The sequence below is a fragment of the Trichosurus vulpecula genome, chromosome 4 (assembly GCF_011100635.1).
Source record: "Trichosurus vulpecula isolate mTriVul1 chromosome 4, mTriVul1.pri, whole genome shotgun sequence".
In the NCBI taxonomy this organism is placed as follows: Eukaryota; Metazoa; Chordata; class Mammalia; order Diprotodontia; family Phalangeridae; genus Trichosurus; species Trichosurus vulpecula.
Genome location: NC_050576.1, coordinates 306,677,636 through 306,705,457, shown reverse-complemented (window position 1 = coordinate 306,705,457; position 27,822 = coordinate 306,677,636). Strand labels below are relative to the sequence as shown.

Here is a 27,822-nt window from a genome sequence, read left to right as displayed (position 1 = left end):
CATGTATTGTTGGTTACATCCCCTCTGTCTTCCCCAGCACATTGTGCCCCCTTTCAGCACATGCCCTTCCCTTCTAATCTTTTTTTCTTTTTTAAAAAAACAGCTTTCTTGTTCTTTCTTAATTTTTTTCTAAACTTAACAAACAATACATAAAATAACATTTCCATAGGTAAAGTAAAACAGAAAGGGAATTATTTAATTTTTAAAATTAATTTTACTTGTTACTGAAAATTCTGATTGAAATTTGGAGATTAGCAAATTAAGAACTATTTCTAATGTGACATAGTTCTTCTGGTTTGTGGAATCATAGGGAACTGTTTCTGAAACAGTGTGACTTTTGGCTAGATCAATTTTTCTAATATAAAACTTGCTTGTATACCTACATTTCCTACTATAGTAAATAGTATCTTCAGTCAGGAAGAAGCTGATGACGTGTGATGGTAGGGGTATTTAAGGGAACTTGTGAATAATCAGTGAACTGTGGACAATATATACAATAGAGTATTTTTATTCTCAATATGTTCAAAATTTTATGGAAAAAAATAGATGCAAAAGGGACAACATGATATTTGATTGAGAAACTCACAAAGCCTAGCACATTCACTGGCACATGGTGGACTCTCAATGAATGCTTGTTGATCTATTTTGGTTGTTGGAAAAAATCAAGTTTAAAAGTTACTATTAATATTCCTTGCCAAAAAAGTTAGTAATTGGGACAGTCAATCCATGTGATCTTTGTGTCTTTTGCAGATCCTTTGCATTCTTTTGTGAGCTTCTAAAAAGCACCCCAAAATGCAACACTCCTAATTCTCCCTAAGGGGAAAGTAAGTCTGAATTAGTAAAATCTACATTATAAACTCTTTTTTGGGGGGGACAATGTTTTAATTTCATGTACATTAGTACAACTAACAAGGGTGGAGGAAAAAGGAGCTATAATCCCTGGAGAATTTTGTAAGTACTTTAATGACTAAATAAATGTTTAAATTAGCACATTTATGTTTGCTAGTCAGATTTTAAAGTGGCTAATTGCTTCAGAATGCTTTGTTGGCTTTCTTTCAGATGTAGGCTAAACATTTGCTTAAGAAACTCTTTTTCCCCCAATCCAGTTTATCTGTATTATAGTGAAACTTCATTAGTTTAGGTAATTCAAAATTTTTGGTAATTTAATCTTGACTATAGCCTACCTTGCTCCTGACTATTTTTAAAGTATTTGCTAAACAAATTAAATAAGATGAGAGTAGGGGCAGGAGGGAACATAGAAAATATATACAAGATAGCCTGATGTATAACAAGAACTATTTCTAAAATTTGTGACATTCCTAAATTTGAAAAGAGGCTAGAGACTATCCTAGAGATGATCTTTATAATTAGCCATGTGAGGTAGACAGGCCAGGTCTTACTATACTGACAGATGAGGAAACAAAAGTTCAGAGAATTAGCACCAATCAAAATTAGAATAGATGCACCTTGATGCCCACTTTTTTTTATTAGTGCAGTGGTTTCAAGTTCCAAGTTTCATATTCATTTTCAACATAAATATTTGTTTTACTTCACAATGACTTGTTTCAAGCATATATTCCTTTGAATGAAAGGGACAAAGAACAGCCCAATATATCACTGGAAACTATTGGTATCCATATGTGAGCCAAGGTTTTAGATTCCCATGCTAGGCTCTCCTGCCTTTCTGAATGTCAAGAAATACATTTAAATTCATATTTGAAAACCTTGTTTAAACTTGACTTAAAAAGTTTTGCTCATGTCTGGCTCTAGCACCAATGAAAGGCAAGATCTACATTTGTTTCTCCACATCATGACTCTGTTTCTTGCTCTTCCTTGAGCTGGGAACTCAGTATAGACCAGGAATCCTACTCTTTTCTCCATGAGGTTTGGTCCAGCAACAATTTCCCCTCTTTCCAAAAGGTTTTAGCTCCCTTCCAATTCTGAGATCCTATAATTTCTGCTAAAATGCTCGTGGCAAAAATATCTTCAAGCACAACTTCTATTTTTCTGCCCACAGCTGAAGATGGACTTACTGCTAAATACCATTTTGAAGTCCATAAGTTCATCTTCAGTACTTTTAGAATTCTCTTTCTTTTCTTTTTTGTCTTTAGTGGAAGATAGATGGAGAGAGTGACAGATAGATGATAGATCAATGATAGATGATAAATGGGTAGATAAATAGATCATTAACTAAGCTCTTATTATATGCCAGACAGCGTGCTCACTGATAGGCATACAAACGTAATCAAGTAAGACATATAATGGGGTCTTGAAGGAATGGCGACCTGGGCAAGTGGTGAACTTGCATGTGGACGTAGTGAGGAGACAGCTGGAAAATGTTATGGAGGCTTAGACCCCAGCAAGATAAGGCAAAATCTCTCTTAGGGCCAGGGGACTTAGGAACAAAGTCTAAGTTCCTGCTGGGAGGGGATGAGAATGATTAGCTGGTGAACAGACAACAGGTGTAGAGATGGCTGGGAAGTGACCCCTGGTGACCAGTAACCAAATGCCATCTTTGGATCCTTAGTTCATCTTTCATTTCATGCTTACTTCTCAGTGTTTTTTAACTGCCAGAGACGCTTCTTGTTTTACCTTGTCTGTGTCCCCCAAATTTTCTGAAAGTCAAAAGCCCAAGCAGACATAAAGCAGACTATAAGACAAAGGTATCAAACTCCCATAACTAGTTCTTTGTAATTAGAAAGAACTTACCACTTTGCCACTTAATAGGAAAAAACTCACTGAATATGTTACCACAGTGATATCATCATTTAATGATGAAGAAATGTAATTAAAGTGATAGCTATTCCATGAACTTCATTGTAATGCTTCATAAAAAGATTATCAAGATTCTCTGCCAGACAATCTGGTTACCCGACTATGTGAAACAAGCAGTGCTTGGCTCTTTATTCCACAAACACATTTAAAACCAATCTGTTATCTCTGAAAGAGCAGACCAACATGGATTAGTCACCTGAAATATCTGTCCCCCTTATTGCTTATTACTGTGATAATACGTATAGGCTTTTTTACATTTTTTACATCAAGTGCTTTCCTATTAATTGCTTATAGGATTGTATTTGTTAAAGCTGTTTCCCATTCACCATTTAAGATAGTGTTCTTTTCCTAAGAAGTTAGGTTCAGAAGTTAGTTCTCCTGTTATATATACAGGAAGTTATTATGAGATTCATTTTTTTTTTGTGAAAAACCACAGCTTCAATTCAGTTTAGCAATGTTTCTTCAGAACCTACTGTGTAACATTGCATAATAACTCCTAAGTAGGAAAGACAGCTTTCTTAAAGACTGCACAAATATATAGTCATGTATTTTAACAAGTAGGAAGTAACAATAGCAGATAATGGTTACAAAGAAAGAGACTAAAGAAAATTTTCATTTTTTTAAAAAAAGTATGATTTGAAAGTGTCTTTAAATGTGTGATAACATCAAAATTGATATGAAAATATGATATGAAAATATTTTTTGAGTTTTGCGCTAGAATTTTTCTGGTTGCTTTGTGGCCAAGCAGAGAAGGTAGTAATTTCCTTCTGGATGATATTAAATAAGGTGGACTGTGTCTACTTTTCATTCTTTTTCATGACAAGTGTCTGCCTGATTTCTTATTCCTTCTCCTACTAAAAGAGGAATCTGGTATTTTCCTTTACACTTTTATTCACAGAAATGTGTTAATTCTCCCAAATGTTTTCTGTTTTAAACCTTTTGTGGAATAAAAAAAACTTTGTCTCCTAATAAAATACATTTGGGTTACAGCAAGCAAGCCGAAATTTATTTTATTAGGAGACAAAGCTTTTTAATAACATGTATTTTTAAAAAATACAAACATTTGGGTTATAGTAAGCAGGCTGTAGGAGCAGCCAGGTGCACAGTGGATAGAGCACAGGGCCTGGAGTCAAGAAGATCTGAGTTCAAATGTGGCCTCAGATGCTTATTAGCTGTGTGACTTTGGGCACCTTTTGGTTTCAGTTTCCTCATCTGTAAAATGAACTGGGGAAGGAGATGGCAAACCTCTTTTCCAAGAAAATCCCAAATGGTGTCATGAAGAGTCAGACATGACTGAAATGATTGAACAACAACAAGCAAAGGGAGAGAAATTTTGTAGGGAGTGAATAAATATTTTCCTAACCCTGAAATTCTAATATAGGCTATGGCTTATCCTGAAGGGAGATCTGCTTTAGTTTTATGCTTTAGGGGAGTTGACTGTTCTGGGTTAGGAGTGGTAGGAGAGTGCCTAAGCTGGCACCTTCCCATTCCCATCTCTTAACCCTTAGTAATAATAACTGACAATTACTAAGTGCTTAAAGTTTGCTAAGCACTTAATAGAGATTATTCCCAGCACAAGTAGCTAATAGGAGAGATATGGCTAGAAAATAATTTTTGTCAGTCAACAAGCCATTACTGAGCAATTTTACTATGTGCCAAGCACTGTGCTAAATTCTGGGGATGCAAAGAAAAGCAAAAATAGGGTCCCTGCCTTCAAAGAGTTAAAATTCAAATGAGGAAGGCAACATGCAAACAACCATGCACATACAGGACTCGACTTCCCACCATACATTCTACAGTCTGGTGATAATGATCTATATAGTGTTCCTCACACACTACATACAGTCTGCTTTTTGCTACTTATATTCCATACCTAAGTGCTCGTCATCCCCATTGCCTTCTACTTCTCTGGCTTCCTTCAAGACTCACCTCAGATTCTACTTCCTGCAGAGACACCTTATCTGATCCTCTTCTCTCCTCACTTCTAGTACCTTTCATTTCCACTAAATGGCAATGATGCTCTTTCCCTCTGGACAGCTATCCTACAGTCCAGTGGTCCCAAAATGTGACTCCAGTAGAGGTGCAGGGAAAGAAACAAGAACTCTTCGAATTGGGGAACAGAAGGAAGTATAGAAAAGCTCTGGTGTGATGGGGAAAGTGGGCAAAGCACTCAGGAAACAATCTGTGAAGCATGGGAGGACTCAGTCACACAAAGGAACCTCAGTCTTCAGAAAAGAAGAGTGAAAGCCTTTTTCTTTGAATATGTGTATTGATGATTATAGTGAGTGATTAAGTGGTAAATAGTATGAAGTAAAATTATTATTTGTTTTTTTAGTTTTCAACCTTCACTTCTATAAGATTTTGAGTTCTCCTTTTTTTTTCCGCCTCCCTCCCTCTTCTCCCCAAGATGACAAGCAATCTGATATAGGCTATACATGTTCACTCATATTAACCTTATTTCTACATTAGTCATGTGAAAGAAGAAGCAGAACAAAAGAGAAAAACCATGAGAAAGAAAAAAAGAGAAAAAATAATATGTTCCAATCTGTGTTCAGACTCCACAGTCCTTTCTTTGGATGTGGTTAGCATTTTCCATCATGAGTCTTTTGGAATTGTGTTAGATCACTGTGCTGCTGAGCTGAGGCTATCAAAGTTGATCATCTCACAATGTGGCTGTTATTGTGTACAATGTTCTCCTGGTTCTGCTCGCTTTACTCAACAGGAGGAAGTCTTTCCAGGTTTTTCTGAAATCTGCCTGCTCATCATTTCTTATAGCACAGTAGTATTCCATTACATTCATATACCACAGTCTTTTAAGCTCTTCCACAATGAGGGGCATCTCCTCAATTTCTAATTCCTTGCCACCACAAAAAGAGCTGCTATAAATATTTTTGTACATGTGGGCCTTTTTCCATTTTTATGATGCCTTTGGGATACAGACCTAGTAGTAATATTGCTGGATCAAAGGGTATGCATAGTTTTATAACCCTTTGGGCATAGTTCCAAATAGATCTCCAGAATGGTTGAATCAGTTCACAACTCTACCAACAATGCATTAGTGTTCCAATTTTCCCACATCTTCTCCAATATTTATCATTTTGAAGGAAAATGACTGACATTGATAATGGTAATAAATACTAGAAAATTAACAACGTGAGAAAAGCAAAACTACGTATTTGGGTTTAGCTATATAAAGGTAAAACTAATTACAGACACTTATATTAACTTCTTACAATTTATGTTTGATTACCACCTAACCATAATAATCACATGTCAGATATGAATCACATTAATATTACTGTGTTTTATTTGGTTAAAACACTAAAGTCTGTGTATACTTATTTTCATAGTTTATTGCCAATGTAGCCTGGGGAATCTGCTCATACTGATATTTTGTGATCTCAGTGTTGATGGTTATTCACTTTATTTGTGCAAATCCCAATCCATCTATCCTTTCTCATCTTGTGTGAACCTTGTCCAAGTGTTCCCCTAGATACTCTTCATAGGATCTATTGAGTGCGGCCTCTAGGTGATGCCTAATTTTATTCACATTAGTACAGCACTCAGTCTACTTCCTTATTCTTGCTATCTCCTTGTAACTTGAAAAAAAATTTCAAGCAACATTGCTTTTTTACCTTATGGAATTTATTGAAACTTAGAAATCATTTTGCTGATATGTGAATGTGAAAGAAAGACTTCTGACCACTGTATTATACCATTTCAAAAGGCATGTTTACTGGATAAAGATGATTAATCATATCCATGAGTCCTTGCAGCTTTTTCTCAGTGCCAGACTGGGGCAGCACAAACCACAAAACCCAAGCTCAGCGTCAGCTTTCTTTGGCTCTTTACCTACATATAGGAGATACACCTTGGCAAGCCCATAACAATTTTATAAATTGCGCCAAGAGAAGAAATTTATATCAGAGCCTATTCTTAAAGGCCAAACTTTATTGTTCTATTATATGAGGTAGGCGCATTTAAAAGGAATTCTCTATGTATAATAAAGGCTTATTTGTTCTTAATTGCTTATTAAGTACTCGCTAACAATTAGAGCTTGTCAAAAATGAAAAGGGATGCTTTTAAAGCCCTATAAGCATAGGCTTAGTACAGTGCCTGGAACAGAAAAGGCACTTACGTCATAAGCTCCTTGACTGGATTTGACTTGCCTTGTTTTGGGAGGTCAATCTCTGTAATGTTAAAGTTGCAGGTAGCTTATATTGCTTCTTTGGGGACGGGGCGCGGTGAGGATATAGCGAAAGAGCATTATGCTTCCTGAAAGGGATCATGATAATGTAACCTTCCAACTCTGAGATGCCAGCCATCATTCACATCTTGCATGGGACCAGAACTTCACCTCCCTTCCTGGTCACCAGCTCTAAATTATGCTTCTTCCACTCTCCATGATCCCTACCTCTTCCCCACTGGTACTTTGCATTCTATTCCTGCAACTCCTTTGAGCTCTAATAGGAGAGAATTCATCGTATTTTGCATGAAACTGGGCCCCCATCTCACTTCCTGGTAACCAGCTCCAAACCATGCCACTTCCACTCCATGTGTGTATCCCACGATGCTGTTTTAAGTTAGCTCTTCTAGGGCAGAGATTGTCTTGCTTTTTTGTATTTATTTCCCCAGTGCTTAGCACAATGTCTTACATATAGAAATCATTTAATAAATCCTCTGTGGCTGTCTCTGTCTGTCTGCATCTATTAATTCTGCTTTCATTGCATTAATGTTACTCTGGAATTTTTCTCCATTTACTGTGTTTATCTATGAATTGTCTTCTTAACTACATTATGAGTTACCCCAGGGCAGGCAGCTAGGATACTAGCTCAGCTTTCATTACCTCCTATATTACCTCTTCTCTGAATGATTACAATGTCCTATCATTGCCTTCCCAGCCTCAAGTCCTTCTCTCTAATATATCCTCTGTAGTTTCCAAGAATTTCCTAAAGTCTGAACATGCCATTCCCTACTCAAAAAGCTCCATTTTCTCCTTTTTCCCTCTAAGATAAAATATAATCTCCTCTGTTTGGAGGAGATTTCTAGTCTTCCATAGTCAGACCTTAGCCAACCTTTGTGGATTTGTTTCACATTACTCCCTTTGTATACCCTCTTTGGTCCAGCCAAACTTATCCACCTGCTGCTCCTCATACACAACATTTCATCTCCCATCTTCCTGCCTTTTCATGTACTTACCATATCTGGAAGGAGCATTATAATGTTAAATTCAGAAATAATACCTGGACAATTGCATAACTGCAGGGGAATCCTGGCATACCTAATTTGACCCAAAATCCTATTGCGGAGCCTAATATGGACCCAAACATCAACAGTTTATAAGTATTCTGATGGTAATAAGCTTTGTTCACTATAAATTTGATTATATAGTTGCTGGCTCTAGGAATTAGAATCTAAGTAAGATAAAGAAATGAAATTTTCTTTTCCTCAAATCAGTCTAAGAAAGCTGTTTTGTGGTTTCATGTAATGATAAGAAGTAATAGTTACTGACTTTTTTTAAACCCAACAACAGCAATTCTGTTTTCTTGATATCTTTTTCTTTTAGCTATGTATGAGATCTACTCCCCTAAAAGTCACTCATGCTTTTTCTATTGTCCTGAATGGTCATTCATATTTTTAAGAACAGGCTAGAAGAAATCTGACTAGATTAGTAGTTTAGGGGCTTTAGTGGATTGCAAACTCAGTATGGATCAACAGTGTGGTATGGATGCCAAAAAGCTAATATGCTCTTAGGTTGCATGAATAACAAATTTAGTATCGAGAATATGCGCTATATTCTTCACTGGGCTTATCATGTTTGGAAAATTATGTTCTTCTCTAGGTACCTTAGCCAACAGGCTGGTCAATTCAGCATATGTTAAGTGTTTAATATGTGTTTAGCACTGTGCTAGTGGATTGGGACACAAAAGAAAAAAATGAAACTTTTTTGCCCTCAAGCAGCTTATATTCTTTTGGGCACATACAATATGTAAAGTAAATACAAGTTATTTACAAAGTTAAACAGAGTAAGTACTAGAGACAGAATGTACTAACAACTGGGTGGGTGGGGGAGATCAGGGCAGGGCATGTTTAATAGTTGGCACCTAGACTGTTCTTTAAGGAAGGAATTCTAAGAGCTGAAGATAAAGAGAGAGCTCATTCCAAATGCAAGGTACTATCCTTTTTGTAGGTGAACACTTGGGTTGCTGAAAAGAGCAGGAAAAAAAAACCATTTGTGATAAAATCAGCTTGTGAAAAACCACAATCTCTTAAATAAAATGTTGAGGAGAGACACAGATTGTTCCTCACACCAGACACACAATCCATGCCTTTTCACTATCTGACCCCTGTGTCTGAAATCTTCTCTCTCATTATCTGTTTCCTTGATTCTTTGGCTTTAAGACTCAGATAAAATCCCACCTTCTGTAAGAAACCTTTTGAAGTCTCTCAGCCCTGACCACCAATGCTAAATGCATTTCCTGCGAGATGTACCTTCCGTTTACACTCTATATATCATTCGTGTTCAGTTTTATTGTGTTGTATTCCCCATTAGAATGTAAGCTCCTTGAGGGCAGGAACTGTGTTCTGAGAGGGATTGTGACTGGCTACATATTATTTTCTATTGTAATTTTCTGTTTAGTTGTCATTTTACCTTTAGACTATATGATCCAAAAGGGTATAGACTATGTCTTGTCTAAAATTTGTTTTTCTCTCAGCACCTTGGATAGCTCTGTGCCACATTGCAATCTTAGCAAATGTTACATTAGATTGAATTTATGAAATTTCTGGCATTTCTTCAATTAGACTTTTATATTTTAGTCTTTTTGTGATGAAAGAATAATCTTGCCAGTCTGTCAAACTGACTTTCTCATTTCTTTAGCATTTGTAATCTTAATATTGAAATGGATTTTGCTTAGCAGAACTTTATTATTTGAACTTCCAAAAGTTCACTGAGGTTTACTTGGTCTGATGTTAATAAATATGTGTGCCAGCAAGTTCTAGTCCTATCAGGTAAACTTGTAACAGACCTTCTAAAATTATGAATATTTTCCCTTTTGCTGCTATACTGTTCTTTTTTCATAATAACCAAACTTTAGAGGCAGTACAACACAGTGGTAGACAGCTGGCTTTTAGGTCTGGAAGATCTGGGTTTGAGTCTTTGCTCCTACTTCATATGGAATGTGTGTCATTTAATTTCTCAGTGCCAGTCTGTGCCTAGGAGTATTTTTTTTTAACTAGGAGTGCCTTATACTGATGAAATCACAGATCCTATCAAAAGCAAACCAAGCTTAAAAAACCTTAATCAATACTTACTTTAGGATTTATTGGTATATTTCATCACTAATTAGTAATTAATTCTGTCATTGAATTTTTAACATTCCAAATTTTTAAAAGTTAGAATTTCAGGTTTACTATTCTTTTCTTTTTTCTTTTTCTTTTTCCTTCTATGGCATAAAATTAAGAATCTTATTATATTCAACATTTTCTTACACAGTGAAGACTTGTTCTCAATATGTAGCATAGGGATGTCTTTGCATGACTCTAAAGAGACAGAATAGACATCTCTAGTCTCTTTTCTGACCACATTTGTCCAAGAGAGACTTTACTTCCTACTGGAAGGGGAGGTAAGCGATAAGGGCTAGAAGCTTAGCCACTATGCTCTCCTCAGAGAGGAGACACCAATATAGAATTATATCTATCTGCTCCCTTAAATATTGTTGGTCTAGGGGATATGATTTTCAGGTTGAAGCTAATTTCTGATCATTGTTTCATTAACTGGGGCAAGCAGAACCCCAGGGTTTATATCCAAGGCTTAATTCTCTTCCTACCAAATATAAGCTCCAGAATGAACGTACGTAAGAAATATCAAAGAAATCCATTTATCCAAATCAGTAGCAAATAGAAGTGAAATTATACATAGGAGAATATATAAATCAGATAATACAAAGTGAAGAAGCTCTGCTATTTGTAACTAGGTAACTCAGCTTAACCAAGAGAATCTTAGGTCTCACCCAAGGGTAAGTTCCCCAGAGTCCCTATTGTAGAAAGCTGGGGAAAGGGACATGATGGAGACTGGAAGCTCCTATTATGGAGCACATTCCCAGAGTCTTTTCCTTCATCAACTTGGAGTAGGGTTGGCATCTTCCATCTCTCTCAAACCTGGAAGCCAGAAGACTCAGAAGTGACTGCAGAACCCAAAGAGACTTGAAACAGGTCCAAAGACTTGAAGAGGGTAGAAGAGACTAAAGCTCTCCTCTCTGCTGCTTTCACCAAATCTTCCCTGCCCCTGCAGGCACAGGACATTGATTATCACCAATGAGCAGAGACTTCCATACTGATCGGCTTTGAGACTTGGGTTACACATATTTAAATCATCAATGATTCTAATAAAATAGATTGTGGGAAAAGCTTATAACTATACCTCAATAATTATAGATACCTTGCAATAATCAGAATAAATGTGCTTCCATTTGTAATATGTTTAGGCTTTCCATTGCACTTAGGGTGATACTCATTTTCAATTCTTCAGAGACTATAGTGTTCCATACTTCCCAGTAATAAAACAACTGAAGAATAGTGATATTGAGAGACTTTTTAAGTGTTTACATGGTTCATTTAGGAGGCTCTACAATGTTCTCAGGTTTGATGCAATCACCGTAATGCCATCCACAAAAAGGAGCATCTGGAGGACTTCACCATCGTAAGGGATTCCTATTTAGCTTGAACTGTCTACTAGAGCTTCTCTCAAACAGTGATAAACATTTTCATCAAGCATGCATCTCTCTGTTTTAGAGCTTACTGGATATTAATGGTCATAGAGTGCATGAACAGGATGTTTTCTGTTGCTTTGTCTTTAAAGGAGTCTTTATATCTGTATAATCTATATAGTAATCTGCACACATTTGACATGTATATAGAAAATACCTTGCAATTATCTTGCTCATCCAGATACTATAATAAACTGTCATTTAAAATCCCCAGAGATATAATTTGTTTTCAAGAGATGCTAACATTGAAAATCTCATATTTGTTTCGTTAAAAGTAGAAAAATACACAACTCCATTGCAATATTATTGTTAACATGGTATTTTAGTTTAAATGTTGTTATTGTTGTGTTGTTTCAGTCATGTCCGACATTTTATTACTCGACTTGGTATTTCTTGTCAAGATACTGGAGTGGTTTGCCATTTCCTTCTCCAGCTCATTTTGCAGATGAGGAAACTGAGGCATACAGGGTTAAGTGACTTGCCCTGGGTCACATAGCTAGTGAGTGTCTGAGGCAGGATTTGATCTCAGGTCTTCCTGACTCCAGACCCAGTGCTCTATTCACTGTGCCACCTAGTTGCCTCTTTAGTTAAAATGGACATTCTTAATCATTATTTTCTTAAATTACAAAGGTAAAAAAAAAAAAAACCTTTTTTGCTTTTTTCTCAGAGATACTAAAAGTACATTAAGTCATTCTTCTGTAGTGTTTATCTTTTGGAGGACCAGTATCAATAAAGATGTTTTTCCCACAAAAATACTCTCTCTTTTTTCCCTCTTTCCTCTTTTGTTCCTCACAATGAACACCAAAACTTAAAAAAAAAAAAGGAAAAGTTACTCTGAGGGGAAAGTTTGTCATTTAGATCTCCTTACCTCCTTTTCTTCTTAGGATGCTTTGTGTTTCTGTCTTTTATTTTGAGTGTCACTGATTTGTTAATTTTTTAATTGAAAACTAACCTTTCATGCAAGTTAACCAGTGAGTATAGGTATTTCTCATCATAAGTATAACAAATAGGGGAAAATTTTATTGTGTATTACTAGAGTACTCACAATTATAAAAACATCAGACCTCCTTGGTGACATATTTGGTGCAGTAGATAGACTCATAGGATTCTTGACTTAGAGCTGTAAGACACCTTAGGGGCTATAGAGTCTAACTCCCTTCATTTTACACATGAGGAAATTGAGGTCCAAAAAGGTTAAATGACTTGCCCAAGGTCATTCAGATAATACGCATTGGACCTAGGTCCTCCTGACTTGAAGTTCAGGGCCCTACCTACTATACCACATTGCCTTCAGAATATCTGGTTTAAAATCTCAGCTTTACTGATTATTCCTTTTGTGACCTTGGGCAAGTCACTTCCTGGAGTCAATTTCTCCTCTGTAAAATGGAGGGCTTAACATAACAACTACTAAGGTACCTTCTACCTTGAAATATATAATTCTATGATCTTTTTTTGTTTGTTACAGAATAGGTTGTTTAAAAAAATTCCCATTTATTTATTTATTTTTAATTTTCAAGATTCACTTTTATAAGATTCTAGTTCTAAATTTTCCCTCTCCTTCCCCAAGATGGCAAGCAATCTGATATAGGCTATACATGTTACAATCATATTAAATACATTTCCACATTGGTCTTGATGTGAAAAAAGAATCAGAACAAAAGGAAAAATCCATGAGAAAGGAAAAAAAAAGAAAAAATATGCTTCTGTCTGCATTCAGACTCCATAGTTCTTTCTCAGGATGTGGATAGTATTTTTTATCATAAGTCTTTTGGACTTGTCTTTGGTCATTGTATTGCTGAGAAGAGCTAAGTCTATCAAAGATGGTCTTTGCACAATGTTGGTGTTATTGTGTACAAGGTTCTCCTGGTTCTGCTCACTTCAGAATAGGTTCTTTAGGTCAAAACTTGTATCATTTTTGATTTGGTGTTTCTGCGCTCTCTCTCTCTCTCTCTCTCTCTCTCTCATTCAATCACTTAAATTTTAAAATGGGTTTTTAGTATGTGGCGAAAAAATCCAAGTAGCCAAAGAGAACTACACAATCTTTTTTCCTATAAAATGACTACTCATGATGGAGGGGTTTGATAAAAATGAAGTGATTTTTCAGTTTAGTGTGTTCTATTTCTTTGTTATCTTTTTGGACACTTTAGCAATCAAATAATAAAAATACTATCCCTCGACCTGCCATAGCTACTTTGCTTTAATTTTGTGTAACTTGTCTTGAAGTTCATCAGCAATATTTTTAACATAAGTTGTTTTACTTTTAAATATATTTTGAATTTTTTAGCCTTCTAAAGTATTACTTTATTATGTGTTGGGGGGCATTTTTCCTCCTTATATAAATGCATCTCCAATTTGAAATGAAAGCCAATAATTCAAACTGATTGCAAATGCCTAGAATCATAGGTTTGTTTGTTTTTTTAATCTGAAAGGAGCTTTAGGGATTATTCATTCCATTCTCCTTGTTTTACAGATGAGAAAATTGAGGCCCAATAGATTAAGTAGCTTGCCTAAAATTATGTAATTAGGGGTAGAGTTTAGTGGAACCTAGGTCTCTGGATTCCTTGCCAAGCATTTTTTCCACAAGATCTTGCAAAGAATATAGTAAAATGACAGATACCTTTTAAGTTAATTGTGAGATGCCCATTTTTATCTCCAATCAGCTTATATTTTCATATTTTAGAATAGTTAGAATATTTTATAGAATTGCACATGAACTAAAGAAAATGTTCTTTAAAGTTCCAAACTCTTAAATTTTTAATAATTAAAAAATCCCTTTTTCTTTGTTAAATTTTAACAATGTGTAGTCTGGTGCTTTCAAAGGGAAAGGGACCCTCATTCGTAATCACAAATTCACTGGAATCCACATTGTACCTGTGTTGGGTGGAAGAAGCATTCTCAGACAGGTAGTAACTTACATGGGTCGCGACTTTGATGCTTTCCTGGTAGGGATTGTTTGATTTTTTATTCTTATTTCCCCAGAGCCAAGCTCAGCTATAATAAATAATAATAATAAGTCCTTGACTGATTGATTCTTTGGAATCAGCATAAGAAAATGTCAGAATGTAAGGGCATAAGTGATGCAAATACTAACTGGGGAGATATTTGGGACCTGAGTTTTGACTAACCTAGGAGAGCTGCATGGCCTGGGAGATCCTTGAGTGAAGGCACATTGGCCCCAGGATTGTTTTCTTATGTTTAAAAATCCTCACATGTCAATTGATGCTAGTTTACGGAAAGCAGAATCAGGCAAATTGGATCACAATTTAAAATGACCTTCCCCCGCATCCTCACTGTAGTCCGTTCTACTATAATCCGTATGATTATAGTCAAATTGTTACCTTTCTCTATGTGGTCACTATACTTCTATTAGCGTGACCTAAGATAGCATTTTTAGCCACTACTTTGTATGGTTGATTCATTATCTCTTATGCTTATATAGCATAATGAGCTGGCCACTTCAGGCCATCAGGTCCTTTTCAGTCAAATTATATCCATAGCACATCTGCCTTACTCTGTAATTTGGCATTGGAGTTTTTAAGGTAACTGGAGGATTGTCTATTTGTCTGTGTTCCATTTCTTATTAGTTTTGGCTCCCTTTCCAGCCTATTGACGTCTTTTTGAATCCTGATTCAACATGCTTCCTCTGCCTTCCAACTTTATGTCATCTTCAGATGTGAGCAACACACCCTCTCTGACCTTATCCACATTATTGTCACAGAATGTTAACGCCAAATTGGGTGAGACAGTTATTGGATTTAAATTCTAATTGCTGTTTACCATCTGCGTGACTTTGACAAGATACTTAACCACTCTGGCCTCTGTTTCCTCATCTGTAAAATGAAGGTTTAGTGCTGTCTATCTCCAGAGAAGGAGCTGATGGAGTCTGAAACCTGATTGAAGCATACTTTTTTCTTTCCTTTCCTTATTTTTCTTGGTTTTTTTTGTCCATGCTTTCTTTCACAACATGACTGACATGGAAATAATGTTTTGCATGATTGTACATGTATAATCTATATCAAATCGCTTACTTTCTTAGTAGGGGGGGAAGGGAGAGAATTTAGAACTGAAAAAATTTTAAAAATAAATGTTAAAATAGTTTTTACATGTAATTGGTGAAAAAATAAAATATTAAATTAGAAAACTAAAAAAATGGTTTTAAGTCTAAATAATCTTTAAGGTCCCTTTCAGCTTTCATGATCTTATGACTTCATTGATAACATTAAACTGGGATATAACTACAGAGACACACACAGACACACACTTGCACAGACACACACACAAACACTTAAAGAGACCTCACTCTAGTGGATGTGTTGTGATAGAAAGAACTCAGTATCTGGAGGCATAGAGTATCTGCATGATTGAATCCTAACTTTATCACTAAATGTATGATGATGTTGGCAAGTCCCTTACCCTCTCTGTGGCTTACTTTCCTCTTCCGTAAAATGATGAGGTTGAACTAGATGGCTTCTAATGTCCCTTCTAGCTCTTAATTTATTTTGTACAATTCATTAGTTCACTAATCTTTTTGGGTAGGATCGTGAATTCACCTAATTGTATGTTATTCATCCAGATTTGGCATCAGTAAGAATCCTGGGTTTGAAGGCAGGTTCTGATACTTTATAGTTGAGTAACTTAAGACCACCAATCAATCGGTCAATAAGTCAATCAGCAAGCATTTGTTAAATACCTACTGTGTACCAGATAGGAACTGAAGATCTAAAGAAAAATAAAAATAAAACACAACCCGCCCTAAAGGAGCTTACACCTTATTAGGGAAGACAAAATATACACATATAATAAGTATATACTCTGTGTGTGTGTGTGTGTGTGTGTGTATACTCTATATATGTGTCTACACTGAAGTAGCTATGACCAGTAGAGTGAAGCACACTAAAAATGTTCTCAGCAACACTATAGAAATGGATCTTTTTAAAACAGAATGACAACATCTTATTGGATAAAATGCTCATTTGATGGTATTCATCATTTCAGTTTTGCTATTTTGCTTACCTCCACAGACAAGTATTAAGGAAGGATTACTCTTGAAGCAGACCAGCTCCTTTCAAAGGTGGAAAAAACGTTATTTCAAACTTCGAGGTCGCACACTTTACTATGCCAAGGACTCAAAGGTAAGAAGTATTGAAGCTAGTGGAAAATCCCTGTAAAGGAAGTATAGTTTTTTGTGAAAGTAAGTTTAATTTTTTCCCTAGAAACTTATTATAACACTGTTTACTTTGGAGTAAGTTAAGAATAAATTCAATTAGTATTGCCTCTCCCTAATTCTGCCCCATCCAAAGTATGTTGGGATGAAGTTAGTAATCAGAGTACGACTTGTTGTTTGGCAGAAATTGACTTCTTACAACATCATTTTTGTATTCTGATTACTAACTTCATGTACCTTAGGGCTAATTTTATAATAAGCATTCCGTGTAATTAATTTTTATTATATAAATTAAATTAGAGCTCAACTTTATTTCTGTGTAAAACAAATATTAACTTAATCTCTGTGAAAACAAATTTGAGGTTTTTGTCCATGTTTTAATTCTTTTCTAATTTTTTTAATTCTTTAAATTTTATGAAGCACAAATAGACGTAGACTGATGATGGGGAAGTCAAACTTTAGCCTTAAATTGAGTTAAAACTCTTCATTAGAAAATACTTCACTGCATCTAATAAGATTTAATCTTCTGTCAATGGTCGAATAGGCATGTAAAACTAGTATTCTTGTACCACTCATCGGTATGCAGAGTAAAAAATCTCTTGCTGCTAGCAGTTAATAATTATTATGGTTATTCACGCTGTTGATACAATAGGTAATGCTGTTCAAAAGCAGAAGGAAAAATATTTAGTGTCTTAGTTTATTCATCAACAAAACAGAAGTAGCCCATTAATAATACATTTCAAGTTTTGGACAATGCTTAAGAAATCACATACTTAGATATTTTGATTGATCTGTGATCTCAGAAATATGGATACTTCCACCAATGGAGCAAATCACAATGTATCAATCATCCACATCTTCCCAAAAATTCTTGAGAGGCTGGCTCCCTGGGGTTCTGTAATCTTTCTCTAGATCTCTTGATAATTGAGGGCTAATAATTGAGAATGAGGACTGTCAATCAATTTTTGCTACATGGTTACCATATCTATACCTATACCTATATATACATACATGCATATCCTTTATGTTGCTTTTGTATAATTCCATACTCTAATATATTACAGCTGTGCATCTTTTGCCTTCTCTTTGTGTGACCATACACTTAAATCCTTCAAAGAGTGTAATATGCCATCAAAGTTTCACCAGAAGAATATTGACCTTAAAAAAATGGAGATTTGTTTCAGGGAGAAGCTTAGAGCCATTAAAACCATGCACGGTTTCACAAGGGCAATCTGGTTTGCATTTCTTTTCCTGCTCAGTAATGGACCCAGGCTCATTCTCTTTTCACAAGTATCTGTCCAAGAGGGCATTTCTATGGTATATCCATTCTATTGCATATCACAGTGTGGACAGTAAGTCCTCCTCACCTACTTTCTTGAGTTCTTATGTGTCTCATTCAGGAAGCTCTGTGGGCTAGATACAAACAGCACAGTATCATCTGCACAAAAGGAGAATCTGGAAGACCTCAACAGTCTACAGAGAATCCCCATTCCATCTGTCCTCTGTGCCATACAAATTCTGTGACAGTAGTAAATATCTTTGGCAAGCATATGTGTGTGTATATCTATGTCATCTCTTTGTATGTATCTTTCTATACATATATGTATCTCTCTCCCTCCGTCCCTCCCTCCCCCTCTCCCTTCCTACCTACCTACTTATATCTATCTGCCTGTGTATACCACAAACAATAGACACAGTGGAATCTTGTATTCTTTCCACCTTTTGGTCGATTGTATTACTGTAAAGATTCATTCTGAAAAAATATATTGATAAAAAAGATTCATTCTGCTTTTTGAATATCATTTGCAAAAAGTGACTGTACCCTTCTCATACCTACTTTTGTTAGAGATGTCCTTGATATGTGTATACATTATTCTCATAAAGATTTTGTGAAGGTAGGAAAGGAAGCGTATGAATTAGTGGTTATTGAAATTTTCTTGGTTGCCTCTTTTGGGGGAATACTAAATCTTGGGTTCTCGCCAAGTCTTTTTCATTCTCCCCTCTTCCAAATATCTTCAGAATCTGTTCCTCGGTGTCCTTTAAATTCCATAGCCTCTAGCATGGATCTTCTCTGTATACACTTGGTCTATTGCAGCTGTTCTTCCTGACATTTTCTTTAGTATTGTTTCTGTTTCCTCATATGGCATATTGGGAACTTTGATGTAAAAGTCCAATCTCCAGTGACTCCTTTTCTCACAAGGAAGAAAAGAGTTTGTTATAGAAATCTTATTGCTGGGCTTGGAGTCAGGCATACCTAATTTTCAGCCCCACCTATACACTTACTGGTTCTGTTTTCCTTGGGCAAACAATTTAAATCTTAATAGCCTTGGACTACTCTGCAAAACCCTAAGATATAGAGGGGTTATGATCTTTGTTGATGGAGGGAGTGCTTTTCCTCACAAAATCAGAAGTGCTTGACATATGGCAATCTTGACAGATATTTACCTTCTCTTCTCTGTATATTGTCCTCCTTCATTTCATCTTAATTTTTTTTCTTTAATAGTATTTTATTTTTTCCAATTAAATGTAAAAACAATTTTTAACATTCATTTTTATAAGATTTTGAGTTCCAGATTTTCTCCCTTCCCATCCTCCTTTCTTGCCTCTCTAAAGTGGTAAGCAATTTGATATAGGTAATATATTGCAATCATGTAAAACATATTTCCATATTAATCATAATCACGTTGTGAAATAAGTTGTTTCATCTTTAAATAACCTCAAGATGATCTGGCTTAGTTGGGTATCTTGCCAAGCTTTCAGTAAACTTGGTTTTTCCTCAGTTTACCTGATTGTTTTATGAGGCAATATTACTCAGAATCTTTCATAATCCTCTCTCCCATTATGTCTTACAAAGGGGTTTTTATTTTAAAGTAGTGCAGTTCTTGGCGCCATCCATCTGCTCACCAAGAACATCAGGTGTTTTGTGCCTGAGGCAATGTGTAGGTCTTTTTGTTACAATTGCTTTACATCATTTCACCTTCTTTAGGAAATTGTGTTAATGTATGTCAATGTCTTTTTTTTTAAATCAATCTCCTATTTCTCAATAATTTCCTTTAATAGGTTGGAGGTGCCTCAGTTGTGTACCATACCTTTTTAAAAAATCATTTTCTAATTTTGCATTGAATTCAGTTTTTATCTCTGCCATGTTGGCAGTATGACTCTCCAAAGCCTGCTGATTTTGAAATGAGTAATCCTTTGGTAACCAGCCATTTCATCTCTATAAAACTATAATTAATTTAATTTGTTGATTTTACTGATTCTTGTCTTACCCTGTGCTTCCCAATTCTCTTTTCGAAGAAAGAAATCATGATATATGGACACAAGACTTCAGTATCGTCTACATTCCCTAACCATATACATTTATTATACCTAAACTATATTATACCTGAACTATATAGTAACAATTTTTCTCTCCTCTGTGCCCACCTTCCCATTGAAGTAACCAGTCATTAAAGTCCATTTTGATTTAATAAAGTGAGTTTAATCCTCCATAGAATTTCTTTACCTCTTTACCCCTTCACTCTCTGCAACAGGTGGGAGCAAGTAAGCTACAATTATTTCCAGGGAAATTTTGCTTTTGCTTTTGCATTTTTGAATAAATATTTATCTTTAACACTGTAGTGCAAGATGACCAAAATGTTTAAAATATGATAAATAAAATAAGTGTAAAATATTTCCTGTTGCCTTTGAACACATGATAAAACCAATTCTAACTTCTGTATTTGCCTAAGAAGGAAAAATGAATCATCCTTCCATTTAATTGCAACTTCCTTGTCTTCTGATTTCATTTTTAGTAAAAATGTCAATATTGACATGACTCGGTTTTTTAAAATTTGTCCCTTTATTGGTCAGTGTACAGGGACCTCACATTTAAAGTACCAAACAACTAGGTTAATGTTTATAGATTTGAAAAGTGTTGTGTTATTCTTGACAACCTATGTTGTCATTTCTGCTGCTCTGCCATTATCCTCACAGGAAGAAACATGGATTGTATAAGGACGAAGGCAGTTTTATGTTTTTCTTTGTTTCATTGGTTGCTGTGGTCAAATAATTCGTCACTAAGTTGAAAAACTTGAGTTTCTCTGTACATGATTAGACAGGCTGTCTGAAAACAGATTTAATCTCTTCCTGGGACCATGCCTGAAGCTTTTTCTTCTTGGTATGTTCCAATAGCATAGCTTTTGAAAACAAAAGATTGCCTCCATATCACAACAGTTTTTTGGAGTATGACTGGGTAAAGGAAGGGATAACTTTCTATTAAACATTTATAATTGATATCCCAAACTCTGGTAATGATTAAAAGTAACTTCTGTTTGGAAAAAAAAACTGTGATACTTCATTTGTCTCAGGGAACAAGAGATTAAATGAAAAATAGATGGCCATGTGATTAATTATTGTTGAAAACTTTATTAATATAAGTTAAATTTGTTTCCACTGAAACGTTACCAGACCTCAAGTTCCCTTGAAGGAAAGTTTTGTGTTTTACTGTGGGAAGGGATTGTTGGAAGGAGAGTTTTCTCTCCTCCATCTTTCTAGAGAATGTAGCATCTCATTTTGTAAATTGAGATACAATTAGAGAAATTGTGAACAAAAAAGTTAATGTGGTATTTGGAAGCATCAATGGAAAGATATGTTTGCATCAAATGAGGTGAAATTCCTATTGTACTTGAGACTTGTCTCTTGCCTGGAGAATTGTGTTTCTTCATAGCTGCCATCTTTTAAGAGGGACACTGATGAATTAGCTGGAGGAGATCTAGGGAAAATGATCTGGAATGGTTATGGAACAACTAACCATGCCATAAAATCTGTTGAATCTATCTCAGTTGGGCTTAGTCTCAGGGTTGAGGGATTGAGCTCCAGATAGATAAAATTATGTAACTGTAGTCAGTAGAAAGGACCCAGGGTTTGGAATCAGCAGACTTGGGTTCAAACTGAGGTTCTTCCACTTACTACCTGTGTGATCTTAGACAAATCATCCCGTCTCTCTCCATCGCAGTTTCCTCATATGTAGAATGAAGGGGTTGGACTCCCAACTCTAAAACTATGATCTTGTGATAAGAGAAGAAACACATTTGTCTTCAAATATTTGAAAAGCTATCATGAAATAAGGATAATGGTTATTCTGAGGAACAACTCCCTAGAGAAAAGAACTTATGGCCATTAGATGGACATTATCAGGAGGAAGATTTCAGTTCAAAATAAGGGAATATTTTATAATCAGAATTGACTAAAATGGATTGAACTGGCTCTAAAGTAGTTTCTTGTTCATGTAGATGTTGGATGATTACTTTTTAGGGATAGTGTAGATGGTGTTCATTTATTAGCTAAGTGGTTGGACTGGGTGACTTTTAATGTCCCTTTTAAGTCAAAAAACTTATGATTCTGTAAGAATTAAACTGTATAAAGAGTGGGAATGGATGAGAGGAAGATAGGCAAAGTTACATAGAGCACTGGACTTGGAGTCCAGAAGACATGAGTTCGAATGTCATCTCAAACATTTGCTAGCTTTGTGACTCCAGGTAAGTTACTTAGTTTTTTTTAGCCTCACTTTCTTCATCCTTAAAATAGGGATAATAATAGCACCTATTTTACAGGGTTGTTGTCAAGATTAAATGAAATAATATTTATAAAGTGATTTGCAAACCTTAAAGTGCTGTATTAATGTTACTTATTATTTATTGGATTTTCTTGTTTAATTTTTAGCATTGAAAATTTCATTTCTGTTATTTTAACCACTGAAACATTTTGCTCAAATCAATATTTAAGCATATACTCCAAAAGATCTCTGATCTTTTTGATTTGAGACTTCCCTCCAACAATGTAGATTGTAACTACATCCATACCTGCCCATCCTATGCAATTCTTGTGCATTTACTCCCCAAAGATGGCCACTTAGTTTACTGGAGTCCTTTCTTGTTTCCTCATCACATCTAAATGGTACTACTGGAGCATTCTGGCCATCTACTTCTCAACCTTCCCTCTTGTCGTATGCCCAGCCCATCTTTTCTCCCTGTTTTATAATTCCTTGATAATACCCTTTATCCACCTACCCTCTGCTACCCCGCCCCCCCATTTTCCCTGTAGTTTCTTGTTGGTTATATTTTGCAGATGCTCACACCTACCATGTACCTCTCTCTTGTTCTCTTTCTGATACTCATCCCTAATTCTTCAGAGAGAGTGGTGTTCCACATCTTCTTGACGTACGGCAATAGCAATAAAACACTAGTATTGAAAAGATAAGCTCTAAGTATGTACAATTTAGTTTTCTGTGCCATTAGGATTGCTTGACAGAATAGAGGATTTCTTCAAGTTCAGAGCCTGTGATTTTCCCATAGCTGGGTGGAGGATATACAGGAGAGTATGGACAAGGCTTACTGAATAGGCCCAATAGGCCCAACTAGTGAATTCTCAGTTTCACTGTCACACAATTATTTATAATAGTATTAGATAATTCTGTTTATTTTGTCTCTGTTGTAAAGCTGTTATTTTTATTTTTGTAATTTGATTTTCCCAAAATTATAGGAAGGCAAGGGTTTATACTGTTGGAGGGAATATGCATATTGAGGAACTCTATTAAAATTCTATTAAAACATCCAAATAGCAAAAGTCATTTGCATTCCAAAATAGAGTCTAGAGATGAGGTTTTTTTTTTAAAAGCATTTTAAGTTTGTGGATGATGATCACACTTTGTTGGTTACTCATTGATGACTTTATTCTTACGAATTTTTTCAAAAGAGAATTTACTGATTCCTATCTGCTGAGCAGCCTTTCCTACGTCTTCTTCCTCATTCCTTAAGTAGCAGTGATAAGAGTGCTATTGTAACACAAAGGTAGCTAATGGTATGTCTTTCCAAATTTGTATGTAATGTGTTTTTTTCATTTACATCTTTTTCATCTACAGTCTCTAATATTTGATGAAGTTGACCTCTCGGATGCCAGTGTAGCTGAATCAAGCACAAAAAATGTCAACAACAGTTTCACGGTATGTTGCAATTCTGATAAGTCTAGCCTAAAGCAATCCAAAGACTTTTTACTGATGCTATCAAGGATGCACTTATTAAAATTGTTCATCACTTGTACTTACTGACAAACTTATAAAACGAATAGACTCTACACTCTAGCATCATTAAATTAGGTACTCTAACACTATTCTATCGTGTCTTTTTCATATGTAAACTTTGAATTAAATGGATTTCAATTATGAAATAGTCAGACCTTTCCTTTTGATTTTGTTGCTTTTATGTGTTATTTCCTTTCACTTCAATACTTTATTCCATTGATCTTGCAGAGGCATATTCTATGAATTTCTTGTTTGTCTTAATTCTTAATTGGACAGCACTTTTGTGAGGATGAAAATTTTAGGCATGAGAAAAATGTTAAGTTTGTATTTAGGAAACTGAAAGAATATACATGATTATTTTAAGATTTTGTTTGCATGCTCTGAAAAAAAAACTGTTAATTTTCTAGGTAATGTGAATGGAAATGAAGGGATAGAATTTAGATGATTTGCATAGTATTACACAGCAAAGAATACCTAATCTCTTATATTCAGTATCTTCCTTTTCTTCCAAATTCCCCTGCTCCTGCCTACAAAGATGACCATATCTTTCCTGTGCTTTAAAAAAAAGAGAAGGCCTTCCTCTGATACTGGTACCCTCCCAATCTATTATTTATTTTACTTCCCCTTTCAGTTATGACGAATGTATTCAGAAGAATGAATGAGAAGGCGGACAACAGGCCCAACTACTTGAATTCTCACTATCATTGTCATATAATTTTTATGATAGATTCTGATAATTCTCTTTATTATGGCTCCATTGTGAAGCTGTTAGTTTTTATTTTTGTTAATTTGATTTTTCTTATTTTTGATCAAGTTAGCTAGTATTTTTAAAATAATTTTCTCTGTTTAAGAAAAACACAACAGCTTTTGGTTTTGCTTATTGCTTCTATAGTTGTTTTGGTCATGTTTCTCTATTTCACCTTTGCAAAGGTCCCTGGTCCTTCTCATTCTTTTAGTACTATAGATTTCATCCAACCTCACTGGTCCAAGAAAACACAAAGAACAGACAATAATATTTTGGGAAAAGGCACAACAACAGTGGGCTTATAGGAGGGAAAGGAGTAGTGGTAAGACATATATTTGTAATAAGTATACCACAGAAGAGTCATCAGAGTGATTGATAGTGACAGCTGTACACTGGCTGAGGAAGAGAAAGAAATGAAACATTTGAGGAAATGAGCCATCTCAAATGGCCGTGAGCAAATACCTCACACCAAATGAGGAGTCAGTGGGATAGAATAGAAAAGTTGCTGAATTTGGAATCAGAGGACACGGGTCAGATCTCAGTTTCATCATTTGTTACCTCTGTGAACTGTAACAAGTTGCTTAATCTCTCAATTTCCCCATATATAAAATACGATCATTAGATTTGGTGGACTCTAGGGGTCCTTCCAGCTTTACATACATGATCCTGTGGATAAATCATAGTATTAGTTAAATGAAGACCAAAACTAGGGCTCCTAAGGAAGAATTCAACATGTCTAATTAGAGATTACAGAATTTAGAAGAAAATTTGGAGACCTGCTCCATAACAGTAATTCTCAAAAATAGAATAACAAATATAATGCAAAAATACTGAGATAAGAAGGGAAATGAATAAAACAAATTTGAAAAAAAATAGAATGTGCAAGATTGTTATAAACCAGGAATAATGAAATTGAAGATAGACTATAAAGAAGAAATTTAAGAATTATAGATCTTCCAAAAATCATAAAAAAAGAAAATGTGAATATTACACTTCAAGAAATTGTATAAGAAAATTGTGCCAAGATATAGTGGGAACTGGTGGCAATGTAGAAACTAAGAAAATCCATAGAACAATAAAAGAAAACCCAAGTCTAACTCACCAATACGTGTCCTGATCAAATTTTAGAGCTATACATTAATATGTAAATCTTGTAGTCCACAAGATTAAAAAAAAACTTTCATATTTCAAGGAAAACCAATTAGATTATAATTAACACAAGATTATATATGTGTGTATATGTATATGTGTATATATATGACAAAGGAAAAATGAGTTATGACATTTCAAAGAGGAATGATTGGTTGGTACTTGGAAATGATAAATCCTCTAAATGTGACCTAAGCACTAAAGAAAATAATTGGATGTTCAATAAAGGGAAGAGTTTGAATCATTCCTTCAGAAGAATATGAAGATTATTCAGTATGCAAATTTGCCAGATTGAAGAATATTAAATACTTTCACTCACAGTGAAAGACTAAGAAATGAAATGTGTGTTTTCTTGTTAGTATGACTAAATGAGAGCATGGATATTAGGGTGGGGAATTTTCTTTTTATTTGTTTTAATTTAAAAAAATATTTGCACATTGAAAAACTGAGCAATCAAGGAGCGTCAATGTTCTAGCAAAATCTAAGAAACAAAAGATACATGATTATAAAATCAAATAGAGAGTAGACAGAAGAAGTGAATTAATTTTTCAGGAAGGAAAACTCATTCTCTCATTAGTAAATTAATATTCTAGGTGGCATCTTTGAATATATTGTTTTCCTGTCTTTACTTAATGTACCTTGATCATTTCATTTAAGTCTTCCTGTGCACCTCTGTATTGCTCACGTTCACCCTTTCTTACGACACAGTACTATTCCATTATATTCATGTACCATAATTTGTTTTGCCATTCCTCAATTCACGGGCATATACTTTATTCCGCTTTTTTTGCTACCACAAAAAGTGCTGCTATAGATGTTTTGGAGTATATGGAGCCTATCTTTTTTGTCAATGACCTCCTTGGAGTGCATGCCTACTAGACAAATCTCTAGGTCAAAGGGTATGAGCATTTTAGCGACTTTATTTCCACAATTCCAAATTGGTTTCCAAAATGCTTAAAAAAACACAACGAATTCACAGCTCCAGCAATAATGCAGTGGTGTTCATGTTTCTCCCCACATGCAACATTGACTATAATCATTTTTTCTCATTTTTGTCAATTTGTATGGTGTGAGGTAAAACCTTGGGATTTTTCAATGTGAATTTCTGTTATTATTAGTGATTTGGAGGATTTTAATATGATTATTATTAGTTTGCAATTCTTCTTTTGAGTACTTTTCATATCCGTTGCCCACTTTTTGGATCCCTCCCTCCTTTGAATTTTTCTACTTCTTATCCTTTCTACTTTTCATCTGGTGCTTAATCAGTCAATCAATCAGTATTTATTGAGTGCCTGCTATATATATATATATATATATATATATATATATATATATACACACACACACACATATACATATATATATATATATACATATATATATACATATTTATAAAATCAACATTTAACTCTAGAAGAACTAGTGTTTAAGAATTCCTAGAAAGGCCAACCTGCATCAGTTGACACAGTGCATTTTTAAAAATCCATAATATAAAAAAGATTGAGATAGGATAAAAATTTTTACTTCAAAATAAAAGTATTGTAAATTTTTTGTGTCAGTTGATGCACTTGATCTTTTACTGTTATCAGGACAGGGACTCAATTTTGTATTACTGGTACATAGCTCAAAGCCCTCCTTGTTTACCATGGTCACTCAATAAATGTTTGGTAGTGATTTTGTGCCTATTGCACTCCCTGTCTCCCATTAGCAGTGTATTTAATTTTTGTTTAAGTTCATATGGAGAATTTTCACATTATCTTACTCCTTCCCATGAATTGTCAGTCTCTTTTTGAATTTATTTTCCCACTGGTGTTTATTCTCTTTCTCTATTTTCTATTATGTGTTTCAACTGCAATAATAGTTGACATAGCAAGAGTGCTGCTGGTACACGCGAGTTGTTATTTTGAGAATAGAAAGAAACTTGGTGGCCTGAAAGCTTTTTCCTTCTATTTCATTGTCACCATTTTGGTTTCAACCCAGGTGTTGAAATTAATGGGCAAGCTAACTTCAAATTAGAAGTAAACATGCTTTTAAAAGAAACAATCCACTAAGGTCTGACTGTACAGCATTATGTATTTCTTTTACACCAGGCAAAAGCAGTGTTAATGTTCAAAGCCAGGAAGCTTTGCATCTTATGTGGCTTTAGGTATCAGTGCTATGA

At 35.0% G+C, this 27,822-nt stretch overlaps 1 protein-coding gene across 3 annotated transcripts in view; it reads left to right on the top strand.

Moving 5' to 3' along the window:
* Nucleotides 1-27,822, top strand: part of DGKH (diacylglycerol kinase eta) — a 205,511-nt gene that overhangs the window by 62,871 nt on the left and 114,818 nt on the right. For all 3 annotated transcript variants that reach the window (XM_036755358.1, XM_036755357.1, XM_036755359.1), the window contains exons 2-3: nucleotides 16,565-16,675; nucleotides 23,609-23,689. In XM_036755358.1, coding sequence (XP_036611253.1) covers nucleotides 16,565-16,675; nucleotides 23,609-23,689 — 192 coding nt within the window. The remainder of the gene's footprint in view (nucleotides 1-16,564; nucleotides 16,676-23,608; nucleotides 23,690-27,822) is intronic.